Source organism: Nansenia antarctica (assembly GCF_963989245.1).
Source record: "Nansenia antarctica genome assembly, chromosome: 6".
Taxonomy (NCBI): Eukaryota; Metazoa; Chordata; class Actinopteri; order Argentiniformes; family Microstomatidae; genus Nansenia; species Nansenia antarctica.
Window position 1 is genome coordinate 41607022 of NC_137676.1, and position 15000 is coordinate 41622021.

The following is a 15000-nucleotide window of genomic DNA, read 5'->3' on the forward strand; positions in this document are numbered from 1 at the left end:
GTGCTGTCTAAAAGCCAAGCCAATAGACGTCACATTCTCTTGGTTGAAACATTTTCCCCATACGAGCCACTTTACTTTACCATCATACAGGTTGTATAAAAAAGCTTGGCTGTTGTGGGAAATACCATCATAACTAGGTATCAATCACCCATCATCAGGAATGTTCAGTATTACAAAAATGTCTGTACTCAATCGTATCCCCAGCTACTTGAATATTTGTTTTATTTTCCGAATACTTTCAGGTGTGTGTCTGTGTCTGTGTGTGTGTGTGTGTGTGTGTGTGTGTGTGTGTGTGTGTGTGTGTGTGTGTGTGTGTGTGTGTGTGTGCACGTGCGCGTGCGTGCGTGCTTGAGAGTGTGTGATTCAGGACATTGACTAGCAGCTACTGTCTGTGAGACAACAGCAGACTACCCAAGTATCCATCACCATCATCTCCATCATCTTCAGGAATGTTCACTATTATAAAAATGCCTGCGCTCACTCGTATCCCCAACTATCCCAAGTTTTTCCTTTTGTTTTGTCTTCAGACACTAGACTCTCTTTTCAGTCTTTTGGGGGGTCTGATTTCGTACCTTCTGATCCAGGAGAGGAGAGGTTCTGATCCCGACTCACTCGTTTGTTTTCTCTCCGGGGGCAGACAGTGTGTGTGTGTGTCTGTGTGTGTGTGTGTGTGTGTGTGTGTGTGTGTGTGTGTAGATATTTTCAGCGGCTTTCGTTGCGTCAGGAATGTGGACGCCCCTTGTTGGTTGGTTACCTTTCTTCTGAGCTATTGTCTAAATATGGCATGTGATGTGATTTGCTCTTATTTCACTGGTCTGAGAGTCTGTCTCAGTTTCATTAGGGCGATTTCACATCTGTCTCTTGGCTCCTTGGTTGGTGTTTCTGGAGAGGAGGCTGAGAAGAAATCTCTAGGCTTTTGTTTGTTTGTGTTTGCAGCACGTGTGAATATTACTTTTTTGGGGGGGGAACGAGGGTAATTGTTATTTTCTTGGAGACCAATTGAAAGCAGTACTACTCATTTGATTTCTGGAACATGCTTGTGTTCGCACAGTGATTACAGAGAGAGGGAGACATCAGAAGGAAAACATTCCATCCAAACTTGGTTAATATGAATATGAATACATCACATACATCATAAGTTATAGCAATGTTTATACGGAACAAGACCTTTCTTTTAAGGTTGCAGCAGTCGAAGCTCCCATCCAACAGCCTAGGCATGCTCCATCTAAAAACATGAAAGCACACTTAACTTAATTGTGCTTATTGGAGTAGAAGCTTGTCATGCCTATAACAGTAAACAAGGTCATTCTCTCTCTCTCTCTCTCTCTCTCTCTCTCTCTCTCTCTCTCTCTCTTTTCTATTTAAAACCTGCGGAGCTGTTCTGAAGCTGTGGCTAGCTAGCTGGTGGGGCTCTGGGTGTAGCAGCGGTCCTTGTCGGTGGGGCGGGGGGGGGGGGATGGAGGGAGGAGTCAGTCAGGGTAGAAAGGAGAGAGAAGAGTGGAGAGGATAGAAGACAAGAGCATGGCTGGCTGGCTGACAGAGAGAGGCAGGGCTGTTTAATCTCCACAATACCGTCAGATGGCTTTGACAGAGTGCAGGCACCAATTAAGGCTCAAGATTAGGGGGGCTTTGGACTTCTGAAAGCCGGTCGTTTTTTTTTTATGCTTCATGTCTATGCCAGGATTCCTCCCCAAGCTCCAGTCTTAACCTTACCCCTCCCCCATCTCTCTGTAACCAAGTTGCTCAAAATTGCTGCTTAACCCCTGGCTAGACGTTCAGAATACTGGATTAATTAGGCAGCTCGTGGTGGGGGTTTTATGGGGGGGGAGAGGGAGAGAGAGGAGAGAGGACCCTTATTAGCTGACCAGCGAGGTGGTGGAGGAGTGCAGTGGAGTGGATGTGTGTCTGAAGTCCTGGATGACCTGACCTGCTGCCATGGCTGTGGAGCCTAACCGCCTGGCTGGCAGAGGGACAGTGCTGCTCACCCCCTCTGAGCTGGAGGGTAGAGCAGGACAGGGCCTAGACATGTCTGTTGTACTCAAAACAAAAAGTTAATTGGCTGCTTCCAGATATGTGGAAGTGCAGCTTAACGGCGGAGGGTGTCACATTCACTATGATTTGGTGGACAGCTGGAGAGGAAGTGCTATGTTTCTATGATAGCCATGCATTCGATACCTGTGCAGGTGGTTTTTAATTGGCTTTTGGCAATGTGGTGAGAGCCTCCAGCAGGGCCGTGAAGGAGTCGTTCAGTTTGCGTAGTGAGTGTACTGTTGCGGAAACTCGCTGTTGTTCTGCTTGTTGTGTGTCTGTATGTGTTTGTTTACATGAAGGCCCAGGCTCCCTGGTATGACCCCCCCCCAACCTCCCCTCCCCCAACACACACACACACACACACACACACATACACGCACACACACACCTACACACTCACACACACACACACACACACCTACACACTCACACACACCTACACACTCACACACTCCCAAGAACACAGAGACAATGACAGGAAGCACATTAGCAGGACCTCCATTGTATCTCCCCATACATCCTCGTTTCCTGTTGGGCTGAGGTTGAGGGGGGGGGGGGGTCAGGGGTCCTGGTGGGAGGACAGGCAGAGATCCCCCTGAAGCTCCTACCCTCTGGTAGGGTGAGGGGGGAGGGGGAGTCTGTCTGTGTCTCGCTCCAGGCACAAAGAGAGCCATAATCCAAAATCCTTCTGCTGCCTGTCTGCGTGACTTTGTAGAGTAGCGTGTCGTAAGTGTCTGAGGTCAGTTTTTTGTTTCCCCCCAGATATGGGCCAAAATATACAGGAGAAAGGAGAGAGTCCCCAATGTCTACTTTATTGCCCCTTTGATTATAGAAACAATGGCCTAGGACACGTGGCTGTCTGCCTTAGATAGTGTGTGTGTGTGTGTGTGTGTGTGTGTGTGTGTGTGTGTGTGTGTGTGTGCGTGTGCGTGTGCGTGTGCGTGTGCGTGTGCGTGTGCGTGTGCGTGTGCGTGTGCGTGTGCGTGTGTGTGTGTGTGTAGTGGGCAAAGCTTTATGTTGTCACTGCCCGGCAACTGCCATGGATGGTTGGTACGTCCACCTGTCTGACCCCCCCCACCCTCTCTCCAGGTGTGCCACCACCCGGACTGTCAGGACCTGAACAACAAGAACCCCCTTCACCTGTGTGAGTCATGTGACTCACGCTGTCACCTGGATGACACGAACAACATGCACTTTGACCGGCACCCCCGCTTTGACCTGCAACCCCAAGGTAACGCTCCACACAAAGACACCACGACCACTGGTTCTGAATGTGACAGCTACATGAGAAAGGTTTATCTCCCGTCTTGAAGTAGGGAAAACAAGTCAACACATTTTTTGAGACGACATGCTAAAGAATTGTCTGTTGACGTATTTCCCCCTCCTTTGATTGCATCATGAAATTAGTTCATGGCCTTTAGATAAGCTTACTCTCTGTCAAGTAAAGATGGCCTGATGTGAAATGACGTGCTGGTCATTGACCTACTCATTGTGAATCATTGTGAATCATTCTCTCTGCATCACAGTGACTTGCAGAGTTCAACAGATTTGGAATTGTCCTGTAACATTCAGTCAGGTTTCCAGAACGCTGGATCGAACAGATATGATCTTTAACAGAGTGTTGCATGTGTGTTGCATGTGTGTGCCCACCCCCGTAGGCTCCATCCTGGCCCGGAACGTGTCCACGCGCTCCTGTCCCCCGCCCACCAGCCCCCCCTCTGACCTGGAGGAAGAGGACGAGGGAGGCAACGACCGCGGGTCAGTTCAGTCACCCACTCCTCGTGTCAATGCTCTATTACATCATCGCAAAAACCCACGCTTACGTAACACTGCCTAGCGTCATGACCGTCGACACTTATTATTTGAAGGAGAAAAGAACTGTAGGCGACCGGGGAATGCCCACCCACACTGTAGTCAGCGATGTTTAGTCAAACTGGTTACAATACTGTACCAGCGAGTTAGGATTAATGTACCGGTTGTGGGGATGACGACATCCTGTTAAATTCCATCGATTTTCAGATTCATAGTCTGCTGTTGAGGTGATGGTGCTGACTTGATGTGTGTATGTTTACTGTTGGTTTTCCAGGGAGCGTAAGGCTGGAGGGATGAAGTTAGTGAAGAAGAAACCACGCCGGAGACACACTGATGTGAGGTTTGATACAGTCAGGGTGCCACACACAGATACCACTGAAGGAACCACTTTGCCACCTCAGTTCCTATTGAGCGCGCCTTAGCGACTACCATACAATATTGTGTGGAATGGTGGATTATACGATCATCATAGATAGATAGATAGATAGATAGATAGATAGACAACAGGAAACAGACATAATTCTCACTGTGACTTCTGCTGAGAAGGAGTCCTGTGTCTCTCCAGCACTGCGGCGCCTCAGTCATGTCTGAACTCACTTCCACTGTGTCTGTCTACCGCCCCCTGCAGGACCCCAGCAAGGAGTGCTTCAGCCTCAAGTTCGATCTGAACGTGGACATCGACACGGAGATTGTCCCTGCTATGAAAAAGAAGACCCTGAGGTGAGGGGGAATAGCAGTGTGACAGAGGAATAGCAGTGTGACAGAGGAATAGCGATAATTCTGATTTATGTCAGCCTTCAAGGTTTACTCTGAGTATGTCCAAGCATTGGTAAAAGGATAAACGACATTAGTGTGAATGGAGTGTCGTAGTTATCTAAAATATTGCAACAATAGTCTGTTAGCAGGCTATATGCTGTGTTTGCAGGCTATGTGTACTATGGTAATGTAGGGTATTGTGTCCGTGTTGACCGTCTTGTGTGTGTGTTCCAGGGAGGTGCTGGGTCCTGTGTTTGAGAGGAAGGGCATCGAGCTGTCCCGGGTCGACCTGTTCCTGGACCAGTCCAACACTCCCCTGTCCCTCAACTTTGAGGCCTACCGCTTCGGGGGCCACTATCTCAAAGTAAAAGGTAAGAGATAACCGCTCAGGGGAGAAGCAGTGTCAATACTTCATCTTTGTTTCCCCACGTACGCTGCAGTGAATCCACCTCTGCTCATTGATATCTGTGGGTATTTCGGGGTTTTCTTCTGTGCAAATGGTGGTGTATGTGTTTACACTTTGATCCTAGGAGTGCATGGAAATTAGTCGAATAAAAAGACATCTCTTTATGAAGGAAAATATAATTTTCATTTTTTTATTTTTTTATTTTTGTGGTTTCCATCTCCTGGTACCCAAGTGTAAACAATGCCTGGGTGGGACAGATGGCAGGGGCTCTGTTTCCTGTCTCTCCCGTGGTTCAGAGGAAACTGTACAGGGCGTCCCCCCTCTTGGAGCCCAGCAAGGAACTATATCTGTAGCAGCCGGTAGATCAAAGAGCCATACCAACCTTGTCATAATAGATCTCCCGTGCCATGACAAATAGCGATGTGCTGTGCTGTACGTTTCAAACCCACGCTACTCATACGTCTTCCTCTCCGTCTGGAGCCACACGGCACAACAGGCATGCGTACAGAGGTCACCTCCCTCTAATCAATCCACAGCTGTTAGCATACCGTCACCTATTCTCTTCCATCCTATTTGGTTCTGTTCTAACCTCGGCCCTTATCAATGAAATTCATTCTTAGAGGGGGATTTAAGACTCTTTTTCTCCCCCAAAAAATGATGTATAAAGTGGGACTGGTCCCCCGTTGCAATGGGCCCTCAGTTGTTCGCTATGCTAGCTTCGCAGGACCTGTTGTGGTAGAGTTGAAGAGAGATACGGTCAACGGGGAGCTAACCCTGCTTGTTTGGTTCCTCAGCGCGGCCGGGAGACGAGCTGAAGGTGGAGCAGGGGGTGAAGGACCTGCGGTCGCTCAGTCTGCCCAACATGAAGCCCTCGGGGGGGCAGAGCCCCTACATCCTCACCCCGGCCATCGAGAAGGTGGAGCACGGCTCCCTGGGACGCCACGAGAGCGTCGACCTGCTGGTGAGTAAAACAACTCAACTGGGATATATGCACAAACACAAACCATACATGGCACAGGTGAATACACTCATACAGACACATGCACAAACACTTAAACTTTCTAACACCAACACACACACACACACACACACACACACACACACACACTCTCCTAACATTCATCTTTAAAGCCTCACGAAACTCTCCCCTCCCTTTTTCCATAATCTCACTCCTGATCCTGTGATGCCTGTGGCCTCTGTTGTGTGTCTGCCTCGTAATCCAGTCATTGCCTCATGCTCCATTACCTTTATCTGTCATCCCATCGGGAACACTGGAACCCTTTTCCTCCTCACCCCTCCCACTGGCACCCTAAGGGTTTCCTCCTTACCCTCTGTGCCAGCGTTGCCCTGTGATAGGGTAACAGCTCTCTGTTGCCCTGGTAGACTGATGACCTCACTCAGGAACAGGCCCTGCCACTCTCTGCAGGGAGTGGTTACGTTGGCATGGAGGAGAGGTGGTGAAAGAGGCCGTCTGCTGGACCTGAGGGATAACTTGACCCTGGTAACTAGTCTGGGCTTTAATATTGGGCCAGAGTCATCAGGTTCAGCCTGCGTTAGATAACGTCTATACATTATTGTGCCCTGAAGTCATTCTCTCACAGAGTGAGACCTAAACCTAGCATTTTCTGAAGGTTGGGTTCAAGTTTGAAATGAACTCTTGGATGTGTGCCACGCATGGCAAACTTGGCTTGAAGTAACTGAGGTGGCGGCCTTTTTTTTTTTTTTTTTACCTCGGAACGATATCAGCGATTGTGTTCTCAGTGCAACAGCAGCAGTTAGCTAGTGTTATGCTCTTTCCCTCTGTATGTCTGTGTCTCACACTGCATTCAAGAGTTGGTAAGTGGCCTGTGTGGACTAGCCCTCTCCTCTTACGCAGCGAAAACAAGTCAGCAGGTGTGTGATACGCCCTGCAGGCAAGTCTGGGCCCACTCATACAGGGGTTAGACTGGGTTGCGTGTACAGTGGGTATGATGTCACCGTAGCTGTACTGAGAGAGAGAGACAGAGAGAGAGAGAGAGAGACAGAGAGACAGACAGACTGAGAGAGCGTGAGCTGAGGTTGTTCTCACAGCACTGTACCGCCGTCTGCGGGTTGTCAGTAACCGCCAGACAGGGAGATAAACATGTGGGTGGCTGAGGAGGAGGCGGGAGTCCTGTGTCATCCTCTCCACTCCTGTCTTTGTTGAATTCCTTTGTTGCTGTTTCATGAGTAGATTCAAGACGAAATATACCAGGAAATGTTACCTGAAATACTTTAAATATTTGTGAATATTTTGAATAATGAATTGCCTGATATATTACCAATGTTATTTTTTTGATATGGGTTGTCTACTTGCATCAGTTTAGACTGATACAGTACATTTGTATTTTCTATCCTGACTAGACCCAGAGCAGCAGTCCTCACCCTGTCCTCAAGGGGGAGATAAAGAGTGAACCAAAGGTAATATCCACACACTGAACCTCTCAGGACCCCTACATACAGTACATGCAGATCTTTTGGCTCACTGAAACTCTGAGATTAGGGCTTTGGGCAACACACGGTATGCCACCATAGCACATGTTCTGCAACAGAGACAATAGGACACTTTTCTGATTAGCTGTCTGCAGCCCTTATTAGGTATCTATGGTGCTTACCTTCAAAGCTGGAATGCCCGCTCCATACCTAACCGAGGACTTTGCTCAAAGTAATTTAGATATCTGCCCTAGCGACAGAAGATACAGCTTAGCATCATAGTGGATTGTGCCAAGCTTCAAATTTAAGGGCAGCCGAATGTCAGTTTTCTTGTAAAAGCTTCCACTGAGTTTGAATGAGGTATTTCCTGTTTATTGTGTCATGAGTTAGACCAACGGTTGAATTACTGCTACTGCAATACAGTTTGATATAGAGATATAGAGTAGAGTTGAATAGTCCTGTACTGGCCGATGAAAATGCAACTTCCTTTAGTTTAAATATAGGATTATGGTACTGTACTCCCTTTTCCTGAGAATAGAAACCTTTCGGCAGGATGCAGTCACGTGTTTTACAGTAAGTAGTAGAAATACCAAACAGACCGCTGCGCTGTCCTTATGTCCTTCTGATCTTTGAACTCTTTGAATTAGGTCTTTATGTAATATGCTCCATTGGTTGCTATAGAAAACCAAATATTGCTACTCTGGGTCATTACCAGTCATTACCATCACTCACTGGGCGGTAAAACTGAGCCCAGTCTAACTGACCCAGTCTAACTGACCAGTCTGACCTTCGGCTAGAAAATTTGCTTTAGTATTCATTGAAAAGGTGATGTTTTGTCATAGCATCACAGTATTATTATTTGCTGTCTGCTGTATCTCACGGAATTATGTCATTGCATCCACACAATATGAATGGTATAAAGGTATATATGGGATGAATGCGATGTCCGCTGTAAAGTGACACCAGACCAGTGCAGTTGATCACAGATGGGAATGTGTTCCCATTCCTTAGATCTCCTCTACACACTCTGACATGTCCATGTGCATAAGGCAAGTCCTCAGGTCATACTGACTGACAGAGGCTCAGGTGTGCAGCCCACTGCCCTCTCCACTGTGTTAACCAGATCCTGAGTGTAACTCTCCATGGTGACATAGCTAGAAGGAACTCTATCAAGTGCCTCCTAGCTGCAGCAGGTCCACTGGGGCTCATGTTTCACCCAGTATTATGGGAGTATCCCTAGAGGGATCTGTGGTGGTGACTGTAATGGTGGTTGTGTGGGGCTGCAGTGGACTGAGGGCCACACACACACACTAAAACACACACACACACACACACACACACAACACACACACACACACACACACACACACACACACACACACACTTAAACAGTCATGTCTCCCACCAAGCACTCCTCTCTAGGCCATGGAAAGGTGGTATTCCCAAACTGAAACTGACAAATCTATTTCCTGGCAGACTACAGTAGTGATTGTTGCTCCTATCAGCCAGGTTAAATTAATTAGCGAGTTCTGGCCGTCAAACCTCTGTGTGAACACACAGAGTGACAGTCGTCAGTTTAGACAATAAGGCTTTCTATAACAATAGGTGAATGGGGAGAAGTCACATGTCTTTGTGGTACCTTATATGAGAGGGGTGCTGTCTGAGCACTCTCACACTACAATGGATTACTGGAAAGTGGAAAACCCTGCCTTTTTCAAAATAGTGTGAGCCTGAAAAGTCAAACCCATTGTTGTCAATTAGCCAAAAGTAAATAGTAGTGAACAATAGTATGTATCTTAGAGTAGTTCCTCCTCTAACACAAACAAGTATCAGGTGCTTTGTCTGTTAAGCGTAAATGGGGATGTTTGTTTGTTTATGGGTAAATTAGTGAAGTCTACCTGGGCCGAGTCTGGTGTGTCTGCTTCTCAGGTGTGGGAGGGCCGTCCAGCCTCTTGAAACGCATGGGGAAATAGTAGGTGTGTGTGTGACTGGCAGTAGGTGGAGCTGTGTGTGTATGTGTGTGAGACAGAGAAAGAGAGACTTAAGTCAGCAGCACACTGTGTGAGGTGTTTGTGTGTGTGTGTATGTGTGTGGAGGCTGGTGGGAAGGGAGGACACAGTGCATTGACACAGTGATTTTATGATCCCCATGTGACTGTTGACCGACTCTTCTGACAAACTCAGCTATACTGTTCTGCTAGCAGAGGAAGTCTCTTCCACTGTGCTTTGGACCCCTTTGGATTTTGGTAACCAGCGTTAGAATTTAGATCTATCTGACATGTTTTTCGGATTGCCTCAAACCATTTGGATGTAGCGTCCTACCCTCCGATTTTTTTGGACAGAATTTGGACCTGGACTCGTAGTAGTAGTATTCCGTTGGAGTGAGAATTCAAAGGGCCGTTGAGGGAGAATGGTGCGTTTTGGGCGCCTGACATCCTGGCGTAGCTGGGACCTGCTCCATGTGGACCTTGAGAGCCTTCCAGAGGGGCCCTCTGACCCGACACCTTCGCCAACAGACTGCAAGGTGAGACAGACGGAGCTCCCTGGGGTCCACGTCTCTCTGGATCTCTGGCTGTGTGTGAGACTGAAACTGATGAGGAAATCCCATTGTATAGTACTAAAAAACTCAACACTGACGTGTTCATTCTTGTGCATTAGATTATATTACATTATGTGTGTGTGTGTGTGTGTGTGTGTGTGTGTGTGTGTCTGTATGTGTGTCTGTGTGAAATGGAAACAGTGTGCTGCTGGAGGGGCTCCTGTGACATGTTTAGGGTGCTGTTAGGTGCAGTGTTATCTGGGCTTACCTGGGTGGAATTGTTGACTGATTGACGGCTGACTCCCTCCGCCTGAAAGCTTCTTTGTTTGTTCCACAGTGCACTAGCATTACATTAGGGGTCTGATTTTGGAGCGAGGCCAGTGCGTTCAACTGGCCCTGAAAACTATGCTATGTTGACCAATGGGGGTTACACTGCATTCCCAGCCAGCGAAGCGTAATATGTGTGTGTGTGTGTGTGTGTGTGTGTGTGTGTGTGTGTTTGGTTGTGTGGTTGTGTGGTTGTGTGTGTGTCACAGTGTGTTCAGGAAGGTTAATATCACACTGTTTTCCCATCGTTAATCAGCGAGCCTGATCAAGGGAAGCTCTTATCTGGTGAATAACATCGACAAAGCAGAGGGGCGAGAAGGGGAAGAGAGGGGGATGTTGCTGCTGCACAACACTCATTTTTAATACAATCCTATCCTCTCTGGAGCTTTTCCTCACTTAAAGATTTTTCTTTTTTTTTGACTAACAAACCAAGGTTAAGACTACAAACGGTTGTGATAAGATAAGCAGGCAGGAGCACGAGAGCTGATATCATTAACCTGGCCACTGACTAGCTCCACTGGCTGCACCAGGCTTGGTTCCCAGGGCTGTCAGCCTCCGAGGAGTCAGAGTTCAGGGTCTTGTCTGGCCCTGAGGGGGGATTGACAGACAGGGCTACACAGGAGGGCAGGCCAGCCAGGAGACACGTGTAAACATAGGGTGGAATCCTAACTCGAAAATCTGAGCACACAACTCTGACATTTCCATAAATCTTGTATTCATGTAGATGGGAAATGATGCGCTGATTCGACTTAGGCGCTCGGATCTCGAGTTAGGATTCCACCGCCTAATGGGGTGGAGAGAGGTGGTTATTGAGGAGTGAATTTCTGCAATTAAAAGTCAACTTGTTCTGGAAGCGGTGAGAAATGCAGACGAGCGTATCTTTAGACGAGCTAAAAGAAGCGCTGTTCCTCATGGATTTAAAAAAACTCACTGATTAAAAAGTATTAGTCACATGTTTGATTGTGAAGTGTTCACATGTGCCACTGCCACGTCTAGAGAGAGAGAGAGAGAGAGAGAGAGAGAGAGAGAGAGAGAGAGAGAGAGAGAGAGAGAGAGAGAGAGAGAGAGAGAGAGAGAGAGAGAGAGAGAGAGAGAGAGAGAGAGAGAGAGAGAGAGAGAGAGAGAGGTGTGTGCTTGGTCTTATCTAGGAGGAAGAAGCACTAAAACAAGACCCAGCACAACAAAGAGCGTTTGCCTTTGGTCAATAATGGCCCTTCGCTTCCTTGTTATGGTCAACCAAGAAGGCATTGGGGAAGGTCTTGTAGACTTACAAAAGATTATTCTGGGAAACATATTGTATGAGTGGAGTCTAAACCACAGTAATGCTGATGCCAATCAAGTGTCTGGTTTAATGCCAATTCCTTAAGACATGCTGTTGTTAGCTCTTTGCCCACAGTTTTCCTACATGTATTCCTGCCGTTCTAAAGAAATCTATGTGAGTAAGTGACAATCTGCTTCGTAGTTTCCCATGTTCCCATGCATTACATCTGCTGCAGTTTGAGCATTGTATGTACTATCCAGTCGTATAACTTTCATTTACTGTGAGAGAGAGTGTTTAGTGATATAGAGGAAGGCAGTTGGTCTGGTCTGTTTACAGAGAAATGCAGTGGTATGGAAGAAAAGGAACAGGAGGATGGGGCAAGGGGAGAGGGGGATTGTTGTGTATCATGAGGTGGTGGTGGGGGGGGGAGTGTAAGAACAAGGAAACTGGACGTCAGAGGCGGCTAAACAAAAGGCCAGCCACTAAAGGAACAGTTGGCATCTCTGAAGCACCAGGATGTGTGTTGGAGCCAGAGAGCCCCGCAAGCTGTTGCTCTGGCCCCGCCCTTAATATGCAGATCGCCCCCCACCCGCCACTTTTTATGGAGCCCCGCCCCCTCTTTCCTCCCCAATACAATGGGGCAGGATCCTCCTGGTTGCCATGACATCAGGCCAGTGTCTGTGTGAAATGCAGGCAGGCTCAGTCGGCGGGCTTCACCTCTCAGCATCAGGACAGCGGGACAGGGATACCGTCGGCGACACAGACACACAGAGTTCAAAGATGAGCCCCGCGGTGCTCAGGGTGTAGTCAGGGCCAGCGACTCTATCATAACCAGGAATTATTCATCTAGAGCAGGACGGCTCGCCTCAGAACTCCAGGATCACTTATTTTGACGGGCAATAATAACTCATCGTTGCAGCTGTCGGAATCCCGAGGCTTGCCTGTGTTTAGTGAAGTCGTGTATGTGTAGACTGTATGCGTGTAGGAGAGACCGGGGGGACGGGGGGTGAGAGAAGACAGCAGCTGGCTCCGGTTATGGGCTGCTATCCATGAGTCCTACTGAAGGATTAGGATGGTGTTTGTTAACTTTGGCATGCCGCGGGTTTCAATGGTGAGTAGCCTACTGTACTGCTAATATGAGGAGAAACTGTCGGGAGACTTTATCATCACTGTGTATGCGTGACACTTGCATCTGGGAGCCATGCATCTGTGTACACTGTCAAATAAATGAGTCGTCGTATTCACTTAAGCGGTGCAGGGCATTTTCAGGGCTTGTTGTTTTGTTTGGAGAGGCTCACTTGTCTTTGAGGGCGGGCCACATGCCAGGACTCTGTTTTGTACTCGTTGTACCTTATTCGCGTGATTTCATCTAAGAGACAATTATATTTCGATTAGATTAGATTTTTGGCATTTAGCAGACGCCTTTATCCAAAGCGACTTATGACATTTTACGTTTACATTTACATTTTTGCCATTTAGCAGACGATTGGAGATGTTTCTGATACACTGTATTCTCCCTGTCGGTTTGATCCGGTTTTATTTGACCCAAAAAACCAAGTGACTCCAGTAACTCAGTCCAAACCCAGGTTGCTCATGTCATGACCATGCCCCATATCTGTTGCCAGAGCATTCCTGTGCTGAGCTAACAGGAATTTAGTCCCACTATTCTATCCAATGAGCTGTTGTCACTGAGCGAGGGTCCAGAGTCCCCCCCCTGTCCCCAGAGCTAGGACACTTCCTGACACCTGTGTCCTTGTCCTATTGGCTGAGATCCCCTCCAGAAATCCCCTCATGGTCGGATCAGAGCAGAGGTTCACTGGTTTCGCTGCTCAAGCGGCTCTAAATATAGTGGAAGGGAAATTTGCTATAGTCATTCGTTCCTTTTCCCCCCTCTCTGCTTTATTTCCCTTTAAAACAAATACTGAGGAGCAACACATCCACAATATAATAGTCAACCCTATTCTGATGGAGAAGAAGACTGTATAGATTTCTTTTCTCAAGTTTGTTGCTTTATGAAAGCCTCGAAAGGACGTCAAAAGGTAACACAATTGGAATAGCATGGTTTTCCCTATTTCCTATTGTTGTTTGCTCCTAATGTACTAGAAGTGAAGTTCTCCTGGGCCATTATTGTGTACCATCATGTTGTCCTCTGCAAGGAGATTTATTTTGCTCTTTTTTTGCTTTTTTTCCATGGGGAAATGGGAGTAAGGGGCAACTGCTTACTGTTTACCTGCCTCTCTGTCTACATTCTTCAGGGGACATGACTCAATGTTTTTGTCTCAGAGCTATCACCCTCTCCAACCGTCACCCTATGATACACTGTGGTTGTCTGGACCAGGGAAAGGGGAAACAGGCATGATTGAAAGCATTAGATAGGATAGAGGTCAATACCCTGGAATGTATGTTCCTCTGTGTGTGTGTGTGTGGGGGGTGTGGGGGGGGGGGTGCATGTCTTTCGACTTAGTGACTCCTCACCAGCAGATTAGTGACATTCTTATGGGCAAAAAAACAACATGTTTGTTTGGTTTGCCGGCGCTCGTAAAGTGAGAGGTTACATGTGTGAGGAGGACGCACGACAAGGCCTGCTGACGGGGTAACAATGGTGATGGAACAATGGAGAAGTTCCAGCCATTCGCGACATTACGGAACGCCGTCTTCCCCCCCTTTCCCCTGTGATGTAATGGGCGTTCAGACGCTGTGAGGAAGTGGCATTCCTTCCCTCTCCTGTTTGTGTCTGAGGGACCGTTGGGATGGTTTGAGCAGTTCTGCTGATGTCATTCTCCACTCAGAAAATCCCCCTGTGATATCCTGTTTATCCTGTTTAGTCTTGAATACGTATATATTTCCTCTCCTCTATATCTCTCCCTTTTCTGACGTTTTAGTTATCCCCCCTCAGCCAGGTGATGTCATCAATCAGACTTTCGTTTCTTATCACTTCTAATTTTCTATGTTTCTCTTTCTCTCTCTGACTCTCTCTTCCTATTGGCATCATATAAACTCTCTCTCTCTCCTCTCTCTCCCTCTCTCCCGTGGTCTTTTAGGGTCAGGCGCGTCGCAGGAAGAACATGACAGAGTTCCTTGGGGACGCCAACATCCCGTCCGCGGACTCACTGGCCCAGCTGAGCGGCTCTCTGCCCAGCGTAGGACACGGTCCGGACAGCTGGAAGAACCGCGCCGCCAGCCGCTTCAGTGGCTTCTTCAGCTCCGGCGCGGGGGCAGGGGCCTACGGCAAGGTGAGACAACGCAGCAACCTAGGTTACCGAGTTCTATTTTCACGTAGCCAGAAGCTAGGGTAAAGATTCAAATCACAAACTTTATTTTGAGGTTCATTCAAAACATCTCAATACACTTAGTAATAGTAGTACGGTGAGATGCCCCCATGAGTACCAGAAGCTAGAAGAGGGACGGAGGGGTTGAA

The 15000-nt window shown here is 47.7% G+C and overlaps 1 protein-coding gene across 5 annotated transcripts in view; it reads left to right on the forward strand.

The window, feature by feature from the left end:
* plekhg5b (pleckstrin homology domain containing, family G (with RhoGef domain) member 5b) overlaps window positions 1-15000 on the forward strand; it is a gene marked incomplete at its 3' end in the record, with an annotated part of 30219 nt that overhangs the window by 5231 nt on the left and 9988 nt on the right. For all 5 annotated transcript variants that reach the window (XM_080535366.1, XM_080535370.1, XM_080535367.1 and 2 more), the window contains exons 2-9: window positions 3121-3262; window positions 3690-3789; window positions 4118-4178; window positions 4472-4563; window positions 4834-4970; window positions 5800-5966; window positions 7388-7444; window positions 14624-14815. In XM_080535366.1, the coding sequence (XP_080391492.1) occupies window positions 3220-3262; window positions 3690-3789; window positions 4118-4178; window positions 4472-4563; window positions 4834-4970; window positions 5800-5966; window positions 7388-7444; window positions 14624-14815 (849 nt within the window). In that variant the 5' untranslated portion in view covers window positions 3121-3219. The remainder of the gene's footprint in view (window positions 1-3120; window positions 3263-3689; window positions 3790-4117; window positions 4179-4471; window positions 4564-4833; window positions 4971-5799; window positions 5967-7387; window positions 7445-14623; window positions 14816-15000) is intronic.